Raw genomic sequence first — 19,174 nt, 5'->3', positions numbered from 1 at the left:
AATGAACTAGCCACTCAGTTCACATGGTAACAGAGACTATGACATCCTCAGTGGGCAGTGAGGTCATAGAATGCATGCTATAAAATAAGGGAATCATGGGGGTTTCCTTTATCTTTAAAAGAAACTCCTGGGAAGAGCTTAGAACAATTTTTTCCCCTCGAGTGCCATTTTACAAAGGCACTCACCGACAAATAAGGTGTGACTGTAATGGCTGCACTAAGTTGTCTATTGGACAGTGTAAGAAGGGACATAAGGAGGGTGGACAGAGAACTAAGGCAATTGAAATGCCTCGATGAATGCACACGTTGCCTCTGCGACTTGTATGTGCATCCCTATTGCTGTTGTGACTTACATCCATACCCGTTTTGCCAGTGCTATACAAAGTGCTCACGTGTTTGTGGGCTGTGTGATCTATATCCATATTGCCTGTGTGATATCAAGCTATTCTGTCTTCGACCGTCAATCAGAAGTTTGGAGAGGAAAGCCATTAAAGCCATTCTGGATGAAAAGAAAGAACTGACCAAGTAAACCTCTTCTTAGCTATTTATAGTTGCTAATATTAACCTGATAAGATAGGATAAGGAAAGAGGTTGAGTGATTGTTCTTGCACAAAGGTGAAATGACACGTGGGAATAATAAGAAGGCTTTAGCAAGGAGAAGGAAGAGGCAATGAGCTCATGGAGGAATGGAAGTAGTAAGAGGGACTGTATGATATGAACATAGGTTTATGGTAATACCATTTTTATTATTATTATAATTAGGTTTAAGGAAAAGAAGTGTGGGGTACCCAATGATCAAAGGCAACAAACTCAGCATCTTTTCCTGCCTGGGGGACAAGTGAATTGAGTCTGTTTGAAACCAGAAAAGTGATGATGGGGGAAAGTGGTGATAAAAGATGTTTTAATACATACTCTAAGTTTTGTTAGCAGGGAAACAAAGAGGAAAATACGGGCAATAACAATCCCCCCCACCAAAAAAAAAAAAGGCCAAATGATACCTTGAAACTTGTAATTATTTCATTACTTCCCTCATCCAATTTTTAATATAATAAATTAATACATATTAATGTAATAAAATTTGATACATCCAATAATGTATCTGAAAAAGGGAAGAAACCTATGGTGAAAGAATTCTGGCCTTGGAGTCAGAGTAACTGAGTTCAAATCCCTATTCTATCACTTAATACCTGTGTGACCCCTGGGCAAATCCCCCTGGATCTCAGTTTTCACCATCTGTAAAATGAGAAAATTGGACTAGAGTGGTATCAAACTAAAATAGAAACACTGCATATTAGTGTGACTTAGAAAACCACAAATTAGACTTATTTGTATGGTATTTTATTGATTTTGTTAAATATTTTTAAATTATGTTTTAATCTGATTCAGACAGCACTCTGGAGTTTCTTGCTGCTTGTGGCACAGGGGAGTTTGACCCCTTTGGCTCTCCGGGACCTATTTCTAAGGTTCCTTCTGGCTCTAGATTCTATAGAGCTGCCTTAAAATCACTGCTTGTTTTCAGACTAGACTCCAAATTACTTCAATTTTTAAAGGTGCAACATTAAAAAATTGGGGGTGGGGAGTTATAGTTTTCTTTTTGCTCAGACCAAACATTCCCTTGTAACTTTTTTTCTCCTTCTGTCCATTTGATTACAGTGTTAAGTTTAACTGTTCCCATTGATGAAATTAGTGCTTGAAGACCTCTCACTGATAGGAGGAAGTGTAGACAATGCTGCATTACACATGCGGACAGAGAAAGAGAGCACCTCCCATTGGAATGGAAGGAGGAAGTATAAACAATGCCATGCTCCCTGGCACTCTGAAGCATCATTCTCCCATTTGTTGAAGGCCTTTTGTGTGATCCTTTCTCATGTTTGACACACTTCAGGATATGGGAGAATAGAACTTACCACATTTACTACAACAGGAAGGTACAAGAATTGAATGGTGATGAATGTGCAAGAGAAAGGTCCAGTTATTAGAGACTCAGAAGTGTTCCTTTAAAAAGCAAACAAAACCCAGATGTCATCAATTGAACTTATTTTTGAAAAGATAAAAGCATTTAGCACATTCTATTTGGTCATATTATTTCTTTTCCCCCACTTTTTGTATTGCAGAAAAAATGTGAAAGCATAAGTAATGTAAAAATAGTGGTTCAGCCCAGTATTATAATGCTTTGAGAGGGTCATGTCCAGTCTTATCTCACCACTGAACCCAGATGGCTCTGGAGGAGAGAGTGAGGCTGGTGACCTTGCACAGCCCTCCCTCACTTCAATCCAATTCACTTGCATGTCATGGCATCACCTCCTTGACGTCATGGTCCTCCTTGAGAATGAAGGACAAACCACAATGCTTTGACTACAGCATCAAGGGATGTTTGTCTGGAGGGCCTTAGTCATCTTTTACAATCTACCTGAAAAGACTAAGATGTCCTTTCCATAATAACTCATTCTTACTCATCTATAAATTTATCTAAACCCTTCTTGGTTTCCTATTTTGAAACCTCTTGGAATAAAAATCCCCCAAATATCTATTACCATCATGAAGAGAATCCTTATTTTTTTCTGAACTTATAAGTATCTCATTTAAGTGTCAAGGAGTGTCCCTCCAACATCAGTTCTGGCCTTCCCAATTTTATGAGAACAAGTCCATTTTCACTTATATTTTTGGTGGGGCGATGGGAAGGGCAGACCCATGACTTTCATCAGTGTGAAAGATTCTCTATGTGCTCCTCATCAATGCAGATCTTCAACTCATTCAGAACTTAGCATCAGTCTTTGTTTTACCAACACACTATCATACCTAGTATGTAATAGGGGCTTAATAAATAAATGTTCATTGAGAGCTGCCTATGGGCAACTTGCCCATAGTCACACAGCTTGTCTGTGTCAGAGGGAGAAGTTGAATCCAGATCTTGAGCCCTAGACTCTAAGACTAATCCTCTCCTCACTAGACCTGGCTCCTGGATATCTTTACATAAAATGTCCCTCCTAATTATGATAAACTTTGACACTTTGTTTGCTGAGCTTTGGTCTTCCCAGGCTACATCCCTGTTTTTCCTAAGTCCCTGCTTATGAAGAAGCATCCCCATTGTATTGATCTCTAGCTTTACTATGTTTTTCTTGAGGTTCAGGGATTAGATCCCATGTGCTGTATTATTATCACCTGGGGTGGCTACCCCATGATGTTATATGTAGCAGGCTCATAATTTCTACTTTTTTCTGTTTGTGATATTTTAAGAATGCCCAGTATGTTGTTTGTTGTTGGCCCTTTTGAGCTACAGCAGCCCAGTCTATAGTAACTCCCAGTTCCTTTCTTGGGTTCATGGGTGATATTCTGGGTTGATCAGTTTATAAACTATTTTTATTTATTTCTCAATTATTTTACCCAAAATCCATTACCTGACCCACATAGACACTCATCTTATACTTCCTTACCTGTTCATCTCTGTCTCTGATATTTTGGCATTTCACCAAGTAGAAAAACTTGGTATCACTCACAGATGTAGTTCTTTCACTTTCCTAAGGCATTGAAGAAAAGAATCAAATAAAACTGATCCTAGTTCCCATCTTTAGAAGACTCCCCCCCACCCAGCAAATACTCCTTCTAAAGGAATATGTGATTAGTCCAATCCTGTTTTCTACCCTTGAGTTCTCAAAGGATGACCACACAGACCCCACATGTTAAGGTAACAGTTTTTAGAATAGCTTTTGATATAGAACCTTCTTCTATGGCATTTAAAAAAGACAAGTTAATCCCATTCACAGAATTGCCCTATTTCAGAGTGGGAAGGGTCCTCATAAGTCATCTAGTCCAAACCTATACTTAAAAAAGAGTCCATGTTCTAACATACCTTAAAAATGTTCAACCAACGTTTGCTTAAATATGTTCAGTGATGGGGAACCTATTGTCTCTCTTGCCCATTGCTCCTAGTTCTGCACTCGAGTCAAAAAATGTTTGATCTAGATTCCACCTGACGGCCCTTAAAGCATTGGAAGAAGGCTATTTGTCCTTGTCTGAGTCTTCTCTCCAGGATGACATCTACAATTCTTTAAACTAATCAACATTTTACATGAATTCAAGGTACTTCACATCTAGGTCTCCTTTCTCTGGGTGCTCTCCAACCTATCAATGATGATGTTGTTCATTCAGTCATGTCCTATGAACTATATAACATGCCAGGTCCTTCTGTCCTCCAGTATCTTGAGAAGTTTGTCCAAGCTTATGATCATTGCTTCCATCACACTATCCATCGCATTCTTTGACTTCCCCTTCTCTTTTGCCTTCAGTTTTTTCCAACATCAGGGTCTTTTCCAATAAGTCCTCACCTTCTCCTTATGTGGCCAAAGTATTTCAGCTTCAGTATATGTCTTTCCAAGGAAAACTTAGTCTGAATTAATCACTTTAAGGATTGACTGCTTTGATCTCCTTGCTATCTATGGGCTCTCAAAAGTCTTCTCTAGCACCACAGTTCAAAAGTGTTGATTTTGCAATGCTCAGCTTTTCTTAGAGTCCAACTCTCACAGCCATACATTACAACTAGAAAAACTATAGCTTTGACTATAGATAGGGACCTTTGGTGGCAAGGTGATGTCTCTGCCTGACATTTTTTTTTTGCTTTTTGGAGGGGCAGTTGGGGTTAAGTGACTTGCCCAAAGTCACACAGCTAGGTAAGTGTTAAGTGTCTGAGGCCGGATTTGAACTCAGCTTCTCCTGACTCCAGGGCTGGTGCTGTATTCAGTGAGCCACCTAGCCACCCCACTGCCAGACATTTCTAATGGAAAAACCATAGCTTTGACTATAAGGACCTTTTTTTTTAGCAAGGAAATATATCTGCTTTTTACTGTCCAGATTTGCCAAAGCTTTCCTTTTAAGATGGCTGCAGTTGCCATCTGCAGTGATCTTTAGCCCAAGAACATAATATCTGACACTGCTTCCCTTTCTTCTCCCTCTATTTGCCAGGTAATGATGGGACCAGTTTCTATGATCTTCATTTTTTTTTTAACATTTAAGCTTCAAGCCAGCTTTTACATTCTCTTCTTTCAGCCTCATCAAGAGGATTCTTAATTCCTGTGTCCTGAACAGAATACACTGGATAATGAATCATTAGGCTGTATTTCCTCTTATAGAAATCATCTTACCTTCCCTGCAAAGGTTATTGATCAATCATTTAATCAGCAAACATTCAACAAGTACCTGTTCTATATAGACAGGCACTATATTAAGTACTATGGATTAAAAGCCAAAGATGAAACAGTTCCTGCCCTCAAGGAGCTTGCATTCTATTGGAGAAGGCATATAAATACAAGGTAATTGGGGGAGAGGGAGGTCAGGAATGGCAGATGGAAGAACAAAGGTCTCACATAAAAGATGTTGCTTGACATGAGCTTTGAAGGAAATTAAGGATTCTAGTTATGCTTAGGTGTTCAGTGATCTTGCATTTTTATTACTAATTCCATCATTTTGTCTCTAGTAGCTTCCAGAATGCCATTGGCAGCGTTTGTTCTGAATGGTCAAGCTTCTTAGACAAATACCAACCCTCTAGCATAATGATGTTTTGTCACGTGTGGTCATTGAGAATAGCACTCTGATACTCCTATACATGGGACCCCTATAACAGATTGCAAAGGATTTTTATCAAATAGTCCATAATATTTTTTATGAGATTTCTTCAGAAGTCCTAGCTCAGTGTCATCCCCTTCCACTGCTTTATAACTATCAATCTATCTATATGATTATCTGTCTATCTATATCCATATACACACGGTATATGTATACTACATGTGCATAATGTATATACACACACATATAATATAATGTATATCATACTATATATTGTATCTGTATGTGTTGTATACATGTGTATGTATACATTCATATATGACCTCACATATATACAAACATGCATGTGTATGTTTGGTTAGCTAGATTGAGAAGATCTTCTGTCTTTACCCTCATCTGGTCTTTATGGTCTAACCTGTGACTTCAAAAGATGATTGGGAAGTGAACCTCTGTCTCCTCAATAGAAAGTGAAGCAGACGATTCTCTTACTATCCTTCACCCCACAAAAAAGATTCTTCTTATTCCCTGAGTATCAAGTGATGCTGCCACCTTTCCTCTACTCTAAAGAACAATTGATCTTAGATTTCAAGATTTCTACAAGGTTTTCCTCTGATTTGTGTTTTTCAGTCATCAGGGTTTCAAGTTTGGCCCTCATCTCATTTATTTTTTTCTCTCTCTACCTGATAAATACACAAAGGCAGCCACATAAATCCTGCCCTTTCAGAATTTATAATGTAGTAAATGAATGCTTCATGAACTTAAAGATAGAGTAATTAGAGGGAACATGATATATATATATATATACACACACACAATACCTATATATGTATACACACATGTGTTTATGTGTGCATATATACATGTGTGTGTACATATATACACATATGATTTGAACTTTGAAGTAAGAGAACCTGGGTTCAAATCCTTTCTCTAGTGTTTTTATCTGTCCTTTAAACTTCCCAGGCCTCAGTCTTCTCATTTATAAAATGTGGAGGTGAAATGAGGTGGATTTTGAGATATCTTCCATCTCTATTTGTGTATAAATAACTCTGTTATTATGTAAGGTTTGATAATGCTACATAAGGAAGGAATTATGGCTAACATCAACCTGGAAAAATGAAATGTGGCACCTTTTATTTATCAAATATCCCTAACTAGGGTATTTTCCCCATTGGGATTAACCCCATTGAGTCTTATCATTTCTCTAGCTGACCTCAAACTCAAGCATAAATTCATTCATTCATTCACGTATAAACTGTTTATTAAGCACTTTTTCTTAAATTCTTAAACTGTCTGTTGTCCATTTTCTATGCAAAGCATTGTTTTTTGAGTTTTAGTAGAAAATCCTCAAAAACATTAGGCACCATTATTTCACAACCTTGAGAAGCTTCCATTTCTCCCCTGCCAAGTTTTTGGTTACCTCCTTCCCCTCTCCCACCAACTTTACTTTTGGTGGATGCTGATGAACAATTAGTGTTATGAGGGAATAAATAATGAGAACTTTTGCATCCCAGGTACCTAGACCCCAATCTACTCTAAATTTAAGGTTTATATTGAATCAGGTTTTTATTTTTTTTGGAGGGGGGCAGGGAGCTATAAAAATATAGTAAAGTAATACACAGATGGAATTTCTCACATAAATGACAGAATTTTTAGAGCTCTGCTTGCAGCCAGGAAGACCTGGGTCCAAATCTTGGCTCTAATAATTACTGGTTGTCTGATTCCATGGGCAAGTTACTTAATCTGTGAACCTCAACTTGCCCATCCATAAAATGGGAGTTAATATCAATTGTTCATACCTTACGAGATCATTGAGAGGATCAAATGAAATGATATAGGAAAAAAGTACTTTTCAAATGATCAAGGCTAGAGAAAAGTCAGTTACTATTTATAATATGGTACCTCAATTATCTGAGCCCAAGGGTTAAAGTGTGCAGGCTGGATTATCAGAAACCTTCAGAGTAAAGTCTTAAAGTCAGGCTTATGGTGGGATGAGAGAACTGACCTTCTCACATCCATGAGAGCAGCAGGGGTGATGTATCCAGCAGAGACAGGCCACAACTATGCACTTTCTCATTAGTCCTTTCCCACCATCATCCATCCACTCAATGGCTGCACACAAAAAAGAATTATTTTATGCTTACCAATTTTAGTTCCATTGCATTTTGTACTATCACCTTGCAGTCCAGAAGAACAGTACTCATCATCACCTGATCCGAAGACTCATACAGGCCACATTAAAGTGTAGCTGATGAGTCAGATTACAATCTCTCTCTAAGGCTTCAGATGGTACTATAAAAAAAAAAAAAAAAGGCCTGGGACAATTCCTCTGCTCCACCCCCTGATTCTGACCTCCAAACCTCAAACTCCTCCCCTCATAGATTTGGCATCATCTACGGCCTGGGACAGTGGGGAAAGCATCGGGCCTAGAGGGAGGGGCTGTTGTTCAGTTATTTCACTTGTGTCCTACTCTTCCTGACCCCATTTGGGGTTTTCTTGGCAAAGACACTAGAATGGTTTGCCATTTCCTGCTCCATCTCATTTTATAGATCACTAACTGAGGCAGACAGGATTAAGTGACTTGCCCAAGGTCACACAACTAGTGTTTGAGGCTGGATTTGAAATCAGGTCTTCCTGACTCTAGGACCAGAGCTCTATCCACTAGATGACTTCAAATTCCACCTTAGTCCCTTAGTAGCTGCATTAGGCTGAGAATGTCACTTAGCCTCTCTCTTCCTTATCTGTAAAATGAGGACATTGGTTGACTTTAAAACTACAAAATTATGGAATGGGAAATAGAGGGAGATATAAGATCATCTTGGTCCTCTTCAAGAATGAAGGACAACAACCACTACTTCTATCCCCAGAGCTTAGTACAGTGCATGGCGCTTAATAAATGCTTAGTGATTAATTGATTGTTTGAAGCAATCATTGTAGTTTTTCCGAAGTGTTTGATTGAGAAAGGGAGGAAAAAAAAAAGACAGTATGTTGAGGGAATGAAAAAAGGTCCAATGAGGGTTTTTTTTGTTGTTGTTGTTGCTATTGTTAGCTGTTTGTTTTAAAAGGTGAGATATGGGCATATATGTAGGTACAGGAAAGAAAGAAGACAGTAGAGATATTGAAGATTAGAGAGACGAAGGTAATTGGCATTCTTCCAGTGACCCAGGGCAGATCTTGTCATCTTTGCATTTTTCCCATTAAAGAGAGGGAGCTCAGTGATCTGAGGTCTTGGGAATTCTGTAGTGTAGTCTGGTGCTTTAGGGCTTTTCCCTTCCAACTAGGAACAGAACAAGGGCCTTCCTAACTCTAGCCTGGCTTAAGAAACTGTGAATGGGATTGGAGTTCTCTGACTCTTCCTTCCCACAAAGTGGGTCCCTTCAGGGATGTACAGGGACTGGGGATCCTATCCCTCAAAAACCATGAGCTTAACCTTGGAAACTTTATCCAGGGCTGCTCAAGGAGATAGGAACTTGTCCCTTTCAAATCCTCTTCTCAGCCCCAGGAAGCCTGGTACCTGGAGTGCCCAAGTTGGCCAGGCTCCTTGTCTGAACTATTCCCTGTCCACACTGGATATCTGTCAGCTTTCTTACTTACTAGCCCAGCAGCTTTCTTAATGGTAATATTTCTATCTGCCTCCTACTTACCCCATAGGCATGCTTTCTGCATCTGCAGAATTATTGACCCAATTTCCTTTCTCTCCCTGTCCCTCACCTCCTTAGGGAGACATCAGTTTATGTTGGAAAGAGAAGCTGTCTCTCCCTATGTCCAAGCTTAATGCCATGCATTGTTGCAGCATCTGTAAGTCAGTATCTGACTTGACTCCTTGCAAAAGAGTACATAAAGGAGGAAGCTAGGTAGCACAGTAAATAGAGCACTGGCCCTGGAGTTAGGAGGACTTGAGTTCAAATTTGACCTCAGACACTTAATACTTACTAGCCCGTGACTTGGGCAAGTCACTTAACCCTGATTGCCCTGCTTTCCCCACTCCAAAAAAAAGCAAAAAACAAAACAAAAAAAGAAAACATTTCAGGGGGAGGAGAGGGAGGAGGAAAAATCTGAAACTCAAGGGATTGTGGAACTGAATCTTGTAAACTAAAAGTAAACAAACAAATTAATAAAGGCAAAATAATGCTCTAAAAAAAAAAAAAGAGTACATGGCCCAGGGTGAAGCAGGAAGGGGTTTCATGGCATCCCTTTCATATTAATTGCAGATTCTACTGGTGGGTTTCTCCTCAGTGGCCAAGAGATGTATCACTAGAACTTTGGTGGGCTCAGAAGAAAAATTAGAGCTTCATGCCAATGAACCTTTTTCTATTCTGACGTCCTTTGAAAAAAAATGAACTTTTGATGTCAATGTCTGACTTAAAGCCCTTTGGAAATGAGAGCTGTTTGGCTGTTTGTTACTTAATAGGATAGGGGCTTGAACTGTCTGCTGAAAGATTTAATTGCTCTGTTTTTAGCCATTTAAGTTCACACGAGAAATGCTCTTTCCATCAAAGTGTTTTCCTTAAACCAGGCCACTTTTTTTTCAAAGTATTTTTTAAAGGAAAACAAAAAGAAATTTCTTATATACCTAAAATCAGAATATCTTTGAAATTCTGAGGCAAATGAAATGATGTGTAAATGCAGACTATTCCTTGTCACCAGAGAAGCCAGTCTATGCAGGGTTACATAAAGCCATATTAGAGGCACAATTTTTTCTTTCTAAGGACTCACACAATGGAGTTTTAAGTGGTATCAACCTGAAATAAAGGAGACTTCAAAACAGCAAAAACTATGGTCTTTTAACTGAGGCAAGAGAATTGCAATCCAGGGTCACTAAGCATGTCAAAGTACTGGTGTATCCGCGAAAGGCAGGGTTAAATATATTTCAACAGGGAGGGAGTCTCAGAGGAGACACAGCCTTAAGAAGCTGTTACATAAGTTGTTTTGTTATAACTGAAAGTCCGTGGAGAAGACTGAGAGAGGCTTGGAGAGAAGGGTGACATCTGGTCAGAACAGCAGGCTTGAGCTCCAGGTGTAGCAACAGGGAAACTGGTTTAGACCTGCTCCAATCATGGGGACAGATGAGATCAAAGTCAGGTAGCCCCTTCTGATATCTAGCTTCAACATTCTTTTTCTAAACTGGTTTCAATAGCCCTCAGGCAATTCATAGTTCTAGGATCAAGCAAGGTCAGCAGTTGCATTCAACATCCCCTCCTTTTGGTCAAGACAAATTGCATTGCTGACCAAGGGAGACATTGAGAGTTCAATGAGCTGCTGGACCATGACAGTATCAGTAACACAGATCCTAATACAAGAAGGGACATGGAGGCAACACCTAATTCTCCTCCCAAAGGAAACTAGGTACAGAACTATGGGGGATAGGAATAGTGCAAGGGGAAAAGGAAAAGAGATTCGATCAACACATTGACAGGAGCCTTTTGGGACAGTCCCCTTCAACAAGGAGGCCTTTCAAAGAATAACTGCATGTGGGGAGGAAGTGAAAGGGAAAAATAACCCACTTTTACTGAACATTTTATTAGTCCATCATATCTTAGGGCTCAGATATCTCATGTAGCTGTCTAGTTTCTTAGAACATTTCTTACTGCAGTCATCTGGTCTTTTGGAACTGTCCCCTTCTAGGCATTCTGAACACTGTCAACAACAAGCCGAAGGGGAAACCTAGAAGAATCTATGAGAATCTAATTTATGGAATAAAATCTTTAACCAAATTATCAAAAAGAACAGATGACTTTAACTTTTTGCATATGTGTGTATGTGTTTATATGCAAAACTGAACCCCACTGTTTAGCTCAGTACCTTACATGTGCTTGATTTTAAATTATTGTAAGGCACTCAATGAAGAACTTAATGATCCATGCTGTCAGCAACAACAGTCATACAGTATTTTTGGACTGATTGAAATGTCTTGATGGCCTTTAAATCATTTGGCATTGGTGCATAGAGCAGTAGTGAATGTTAATCTTATGAGCCATCTTGATTTAATTAAATGTACAGTATGCTTTTAGCATCTTCTTTTTACATTTTCATTAGAAATTAATTGTAACAGTAATCATCAGAAATTTCTCGAGCACTTACACATACTACCAGGACTGCTTACAAGTATTTCAGTATGGGGCAGACTTAGAAATACTTAAGTACCTTTCAAAGAGGAAAGAAAAAAAAAGAAACATGAAAGGTTGGATCTAACATAAGTCACATTTGGTAACAAAATGGTTTGCTTAAAAATACCATAATAGTGACAGAGGTAAGACAACATTTAAAAAGTAGATAGAAGAAAACTAAAAACAGAACACAGGTTACCAAAGTTCATAAACTTGGCAATGGGACAAAAATAATATTAATTAAAAGGATTAAAATAGTATAAATGTGCTTTAAAACAAAAAACATCAGATAGTAGTACAACAAATTCTAGTCAGATATCCTATTGTGAAGCAAAAGTCTTCCTAAATACAGAACACAAGATGCTTAATTTGTAATACTCTTCTGTGTTTATTTTAAAATTTTGTTTTTGATAAAAGATACTATGTTTTAGCAAAGTACTTGCTCAAGTATAAATCAAGGAAAAAATATCAAATAACTGCACAGACCCATCATAATATTTGAATGTGAAGAACATGAAAACTCAAAATGTCTGTAAAGCTTACAGGAAAAAATAGGACAACTCATTCCCTTCTTAGGAGAATGAGGTGCTGCTAAGAATCTAATAAAAAACACCCTTTGTAAGTAGGTGATTTTTATGTCTATGTTTAATGGTCACACAAATGAATTCACCGGAAAGATGCTTTTTAAATGACTGTGTTGGAGTGTTCAAATAGAGTAAACAAATAATTCCAGATTTTATCAAATGAGTTGTCTACAACCATGATCAAATGAACTGGATATTTACCCACACCACCACTGTTCTCAAATTCTTTTTCAAATCCTTGTGCAATTTCTTTTCACTTCAGGGCATGCTCTACATACAAATGTTAATCTCACATTAAATAATAAATCTTAGTAAAAAAAAAAAAAAGTAGAATTCCCTTTGAGATGATACCAGATAGTCCAAAAGTTATCTTTTTTAAACTTTATTTTTAGTTTTCAACATTCACTTCCATAAGTTTCAAATTTTCTGGCCCTCTTTTCCCTCTTCCCTCCCCAAGATGGCAGGCAATCTGATATAAGCTCTACATATACATTTCTATTGAAAATATTTTCACATTAGTCATATTGTATAGAAGAATTAGAACAAATGGGAGGAACCATGAGAAAGAAAAGAAAAGAAAAGAAAACAAACAAACAAAAAGAAAAAAATCTGCTTCACTCTGATTTCAGATTTCTTTCTCTGGATGTGGATGGCATTTTCCATCATGAGTCCTTTGGAATTGTTTTAGGACCTTGCATTGCTGAGAGGGGCTAAGTCTATCAAAGAGAGTCATTACACACTGTGGCTGTTTCTGTGTACAATGTTCTCCTGGTTCTGCTCACTTTACTCAGCATCAGTTCATATAAGTCTTTCCAGGTTCTCCTGAAGTTCGCCTGTTCATCATTTCTTATAGCACAATAATATTCCATTACATCAATATACCACAGTTTGTTTAGTCATTCCCCAATTGATGGGCATCCCCTCAATTCCAGTTCTTGGCCACCACAAAAAGAGCTACTATAAATATTTTTGCATATATGGGTCCTTTTTGCATTTTTATGATCTCTTTGGGATGTAGCCCTAGAAGGGGTATTGCTGAGTCAAAGGGTATTTTTTTATAGCCCTTTGGGCATAGTTCCAAATTGCTCTCCCTAATGGTTGGATCAGCTCCCAATTCCACCAACAAAGAATTAGTATTCCAACTTTCCCACATCTTCTCCAACATTTATCATTTTCCCATTTTGTCATGTTAGTCAATCTGATAGGTGTGATGTGGTACCTCAGAGTTGTTTTGATTTGCCTCTCTAATCAATAGTTATTTAGAATATTTTTTCACATGACTATGGATAGCTTTAATTTCTTCCTTTGAAAACTACCTATTCATATCCTTTGACCATTTATCAACTGGGGAATGACTTGCATTCTTATAAATCTGACTCAGTTCTCTATATATTTTAGAAATGAGGCCCAAAAGTTATTACCTTTTAAGGTTAATCTTTTCCTTTAAAACAAAACTGAAGGTGTTTTAGATTTAACTCCGAATTAATTAATACATATATGTTATATTACCACAAAAATCTGGCATCATTGTCTAATTATTACCACTGCATTTTGGAAAATTTGAGGACCTTATCATAGACATGAATATATAACTATAGACAGGCAGATGACAAGTACAAGATGACAAATACTCATTTACTTAGTTGTTCAGGGTGTGGAATTGCCGATTGAAAACAGCAGGGACTGCTAAAGTATTGCAATAACAATTATATGAAGATGGACTTGCACTGGTTATAGAGATTGTTCTAGAAGAGGGAGAAGCAGATTGGGACCACTAAAGCAGCCTCCAGAAGGAAGCCCAAGAACACCCAAATAATTAAAGTATGCTTAGTTCCAGTTGCTTTCAGGTGAGAATGAGCATAAGCAGCCAAGTATATGAGTGGATACTACAGACAAACTCAGAATTAACTAGGTGGGAAGATTTATGGCAAGATGAGTTGAGGGTCCTAAAAAATAATATAAAACATTTTGTGTAACATCATTTTCATCTAGTATTCCCCTTTCTCAAATACAGCTTAAAATTCAACTTGATGTAAAGACAGTTATTATAATTGAATAAAGTTACTAATCCTTTAAGACAAAAATATATTTCTAAGGCTGTAGTCTAATAAGACTAAGTTAAAGATATATCAGCATAGATTATTCCAGATATAACTTGGTAATTCACAATAAAAAGTCCTATATGATAAACAAATTCCTGCTTACTTCCCTCCTCTCATCAAGGAATGTTTGCAATGGGGGAGGAGAATCAGTTTTCTAAGTGGAACAATGTACAAATTCTTTCACAGAGCTGCACAATTTTTATAAGTGACAGATTTGAAACTTGAAGCAAAACCCATTACCAGTCAGTTGACCTCAATGTAGCTGAATGCATTTCCAAATTACCTTACATAGAAAATCACACTTGAGTTTAATACAATGGAAGAAATTTAGGCGGAGCTTATTTCTTTCAAAAATTGAGTTGTCCTGTCCCTCTGGATCACTTGGCCTCCATAAACCAGTCACCCCTGTGGTAACTTGTCTGATACCACCTGCTTACAACCCCCTAAAGATTAGTGGGTGAACAATCCACTGCTTGATGAATTCTGCTTCGAAATGCTAGGAATAGCCTACATGGAAAGATGTCTTATAGTTTTCAGGTTCGAGCATCATAGAACTTAGGTCATGTCACCTTACCACCAAAACTGAAACAAATTTTAATTATGTCAAATAGCAAGTCTTACCAGGTCTTACCAGATATAACAATGAAGAGATTTTTGAATACATTCAACAAAAATAGACCTTTAAGACAACTTTTTATCAATTGAGTTTATATCTAAATTACAAGAGAAGCCATTCTTCTAAGTTTCTAATTTTTACTAAATTTCAGACTATAAGCACATAATTAATTTTTACATTGCAGAATTTTTGCAAAGAGAGGTATTGCAATGAACAGAGCACTAAAAATCACAATAGACAAACATTTACATAGTACTTGATATATAACATGATCAAGGCCTGATATCAAATACTCTATAAACAAAAGCTTCTTAAAAACTTTCCTGAAAAGTGAGGGACAGGACCACTAGATGTTTATCCAACCTTTCCTTATTTCCTCAAAGAGCTGGATCAATTCTTAGTCTCAGGCCTCATTTTACCCATCTTTGAGGCTTTTCAGATAAGGATAAAGAGCAGCTTCCCATCTCCATCCCCCAGCTTCAGAGCCCAGAAATTCTGAGTGGCATATCACAAAAAATAATCACATGAAGTTTTCCTTATCTTTTTTTCTTTCTATGAAGTCAGAAAACTTCCTCAAATCTTTCTAAACATGCTTAAACTTTCTTCCTTGATCTCCCCCCTCTACACACACACACACACACACACACACACACACACACACACATTATATACAAATACATATGCACACACACACATCTCCAGTAATTCACACCTTTCTTATTTCCTTTTTTCTTCATCTAATCCTATATCCCTCACATTTCAATCATATCCCTGACCTATATTCACTCCACTGAATATTTCTTTTATAATTTTAGTACATATAGTTAAAGAGAACTAATGACTTTTTAAAGACTTTTACTCTCGAAGTGCAATACTGACCATCAGTATACTTGTAATAATTACTGTAACAATTAACAATAACTGTTGAGTTATGGCTAACCAGTTATAATTTTGCTATTTCCTAAAAGATAGAGGCACCAAAAACCCAGTAAGAGGTTCTTAGCAGTTATGAAAACTTTTAACAGCTTACAAAAATTTGATTTATTCTAATAGCAATTAAGTTTTGGCATATTATTCCCAGAAGTAACACAAAATATTTTTCTAAATAAATATGGACATTTCAAGTTGCTTTCTCACATAAGCTCTTTGTGTGTGGGCAAGAAGCAAAATAGTTCTCAAGAATTGAAATACACGGACTATTATTTAAAAATTGGGTAGGAATCATATAAATTACAGCAAAATTTCTAAGTTAAACACACACACTAATTCAAAAGTTATTTCTGGTTATTTCTAAATTGATTTCTATCACTAATTTGTAAAATTCCCAAATTAAAAGCTCTGTTTGGTGACCAAGAAACCAGGTAATTCCTCAGATTCAATTTGAACATAATCTACAAACCTTAATTTTGGGGTTCAATTAAACCTGGATTTGCAATTTTTCTAATATCCAAGATCAATTCCCAATTGAATTTTTAATTAGAAACAAATTAGTTAAAAGCAAGTAAAAAAAAATCAAGCTGTTTTCACCCTCCAACTGTTCCTCTGAGTAAATTACCTTTCTGGCAATTCTGGTTTTTGTGACCGAGAAATTTACATAGCCCTATAGGTAACATTATCAAAGGTAAGGAGCTTATTCAAATTAATTGGTTCAGGAGGGAAAAGGGAGCATCTGGTGAAAAAGCCAGATCAAACTTTTTCTTTTTCACTGATATTTTTGCCATTTTTGTCTTCCATTATATGATATTACCACATCCTTTCCTTCCTCCATCTCAGACTATGAAGGGGAGAAGAAAAAAAAATCCACTGACTTTTTACTCATGGACATATTCATAAACACACAGAGCACATGTAACATGTTCCACAAAGAGAGGCAAAAATACAAAACATATAGCCAGCAGGTATCCTTTTAGAGGGACCTGTCAAGAATGACCACATATGGTTCATAATTACAAACCCAGAAGCCACACTGGAATGGACCCAAAATTACCCATGTGTCTTTTAACATATCCTCAGTTAAAGAGCCAAGAACTTAACCAAAAAGAGGTAGGAGTTCAAGAAATTTGAAAGACTCACTTACCTAGGCTGAAACACTGAGTCAAACTTGGACTGGAACACAAGAGGTCTCTGCTGGTATTGGGCACCTGAGATTAAAAGCAGTGGTTGGCTGGGCAAGAGTCTTTGAACCCCACTTCCTGACACCAGATATGTCAACCTGAAATAAAGAAGACTGCCAAAACAGCAAAAACTAGGGTCTTTCAACCAAGGCAAGGGCATTGCACTCCAAGACTCCCACATAGCACCAAAGTTATTGTACTGCAGTGTCCAAGAGAGGCAGAGGAGGGGGCAGGGTTAGATACATTTCAACTGGGAGGGAATCTCAATGGCAGCCAAGCCTCAAGAAGCTTTTACATAAATTCTTTTACATAACAACTAAAAGTCCATAGAAAAGACAGAGGGAGGCTTGGAGAGAGGGGTGACATCTGGTCCAAAAAGAAAACTTGGGCTCTAGATGTAGCAACAGGGAAACCGATTTAGACCTGCTCCAATCATAGGGACAGTTGAGATCAAAGAAAGTCCAGGAGCCTCTTCTGATGTCTGCATTCAATATTCTTTTTTTTTTTTAAACTGGTTTTGATAACCCTTAGACAATTCATAACTCTAGGATCTGGTAATGTCAACAGCTGCATTCAACAGTGACAAGGAGCTAAAGACATCCCTGTCAAGTCAGGGATAACACCAGGTGATCTGCTGTGGCCCGGGTGAGACTTGGTGGGTGGGACACAGATTATTGCCAATCTATATCAGTGGGAATTTTCAGGAAACCACCCACCCTTCTCCAAAGGGTGACTCATACTCCTTTGGAGAGAATGGGGAGGTACAGCAGCTGTAGCTATAGATTGCAGGGTTCCCCACCTTTGGATTAGCCTGTAATAAGAATAGAGAAGAGAGAAACAACTCCTCCCTGAATCAAGACATCAGAGGCCCCTTTAAATCCTATTTGACCCAGTCCAGGACCTGAGCAGTCATACTATTTGTACATATATACCATTGGCTCTGCAAAAACTATTCTGAGATAGGCAGCCATTTAAACACTCACCTCTGAGTAATCGACAGTTTCCTTTGTGAGTCACTGAATGGGACATCAGAAATCATATACATTTCAGTTCTCTCATTTTACACATGAGAAGAGCAGTGCCCAGACAGGTTAACTGATTTGTCTAAAAACATCCAGCTAGTTAGTTAAGTGGCAGGGCTGGGACTACAAGCCCAGGTCGCCTGACTCCAAGTCTTATGTGCATTCCATGACCCCTTTATCCTTATTCCCACCCCTACTTAAAATGACATACTGCCTCCCTCTTAAAGTATTATCTGGTCTGAGCTGCCTTTTTTATTTTTTTAATTGCAGACTAAGAAGAACAACAAACAAGATTCTGGCAGCATCCTGTTGCAGTAGTAACTTACTAGGGTCAGTGAATGTGTGCGGCTTTGAGCCCGACCAAGTCAGAGTCAAAGTGAAAGATGGAAAGGTGTTTGTGTCAGCGGAACGTGAGAATAGATACGATTGCCTAGGATCGAAAAAATACAGCTACGTGAACATCTGCAAAGAGTTTACTTTGCCCCCGTGTATGGATGAGAAAGCCGTAATTTATTCTTACGGACTTGGCAGTTGTGTGAGCGTTGAAGCCCCTTGCCTTCCATGTGGTCCATGTGACCCTTGTAATCCATGCAACCCATGCAACCCATGCAACCCTTGCAATCCGTGCAATCCGTGCAATCCATGCAACCCGTGCGACCCATGCGGTCCGTGCGATCCTTGCGGTCCCTGCGACCCGTGCGGTCCGTGCGATCCCTGCGGTCCGTGCGATCCCTGCGGTCCGTGCGACCCGTGCGGTCCGTGCGACCCGTGCGGTCCCTGCGACCCGTGCGGACCCTGCGACCCGTGCGGACCCTGCGACCCGTGCGGCCCCTGCGACCCGTGCGGCCCGTGTGATCCCTGCGGTCCGTGTGACCCGTGCGACCCCTGCGATCCGTGTGACCCATGCAGTCCATGTGACCCGTGCAGTCCGTGCGATCCCTGCGATCCATGCTATCCATGCGGAACCCGAATTTCCTACCGGAAGATCATAACGTAGAGGGGTACAGACGATAGAATGGTTAGTAGTAATTAGTTTTACCGTAAGGCAGCTCTTCCAGTGTTTCTCTTTCC

The 19,174-nt window shown here is 38.5% G+C and overlaps 1 protein-coding gene across 1 annotated transcript; it reads left to right on the top strand.

Moving 5' to 3' along the window:
- Positions 1 to 207: 207 nt before the first annotated feature.
- Positions 208 to 19,100, top strand: ODF1 (outer dense fiber of sperm tails 1). The gene is made up of 3 exons (XM_069080985.1): positions 208 to 524; positions 18,374 to 18,907; positions 19,013 to 19,100. Exons 1-3 carry the CDS (start codon positions 208 to 210, stop codon positions 19,098 to 19,100), a joined length of 939 nt encoding a protein of 312 aa, XP_068937086.1.
- The last annotated feature ends 74 nt before the right edge of the window (positions 19,101 to 19,174 follow it).

This window comes from Petaurus breviceps, unplaced genomic scaffold (assembly GCF_028583685.1).
Source record: "Petaurus breviceps papuanus isolate PSGF00001 unplaced genomic scaffold, PetGlider_PUasm1.0 98, whole genome shotgun sequence".
Taxonomy (NCBI): Eukaryota; Metazoa; Chordata; class Mammalia; order Diprotodontia; family Petauridae; genus Petaurus; species Petaurus breviceps.
This window is presented reverse-complemented; position numbering and strand designations above follow the sequence as displayed.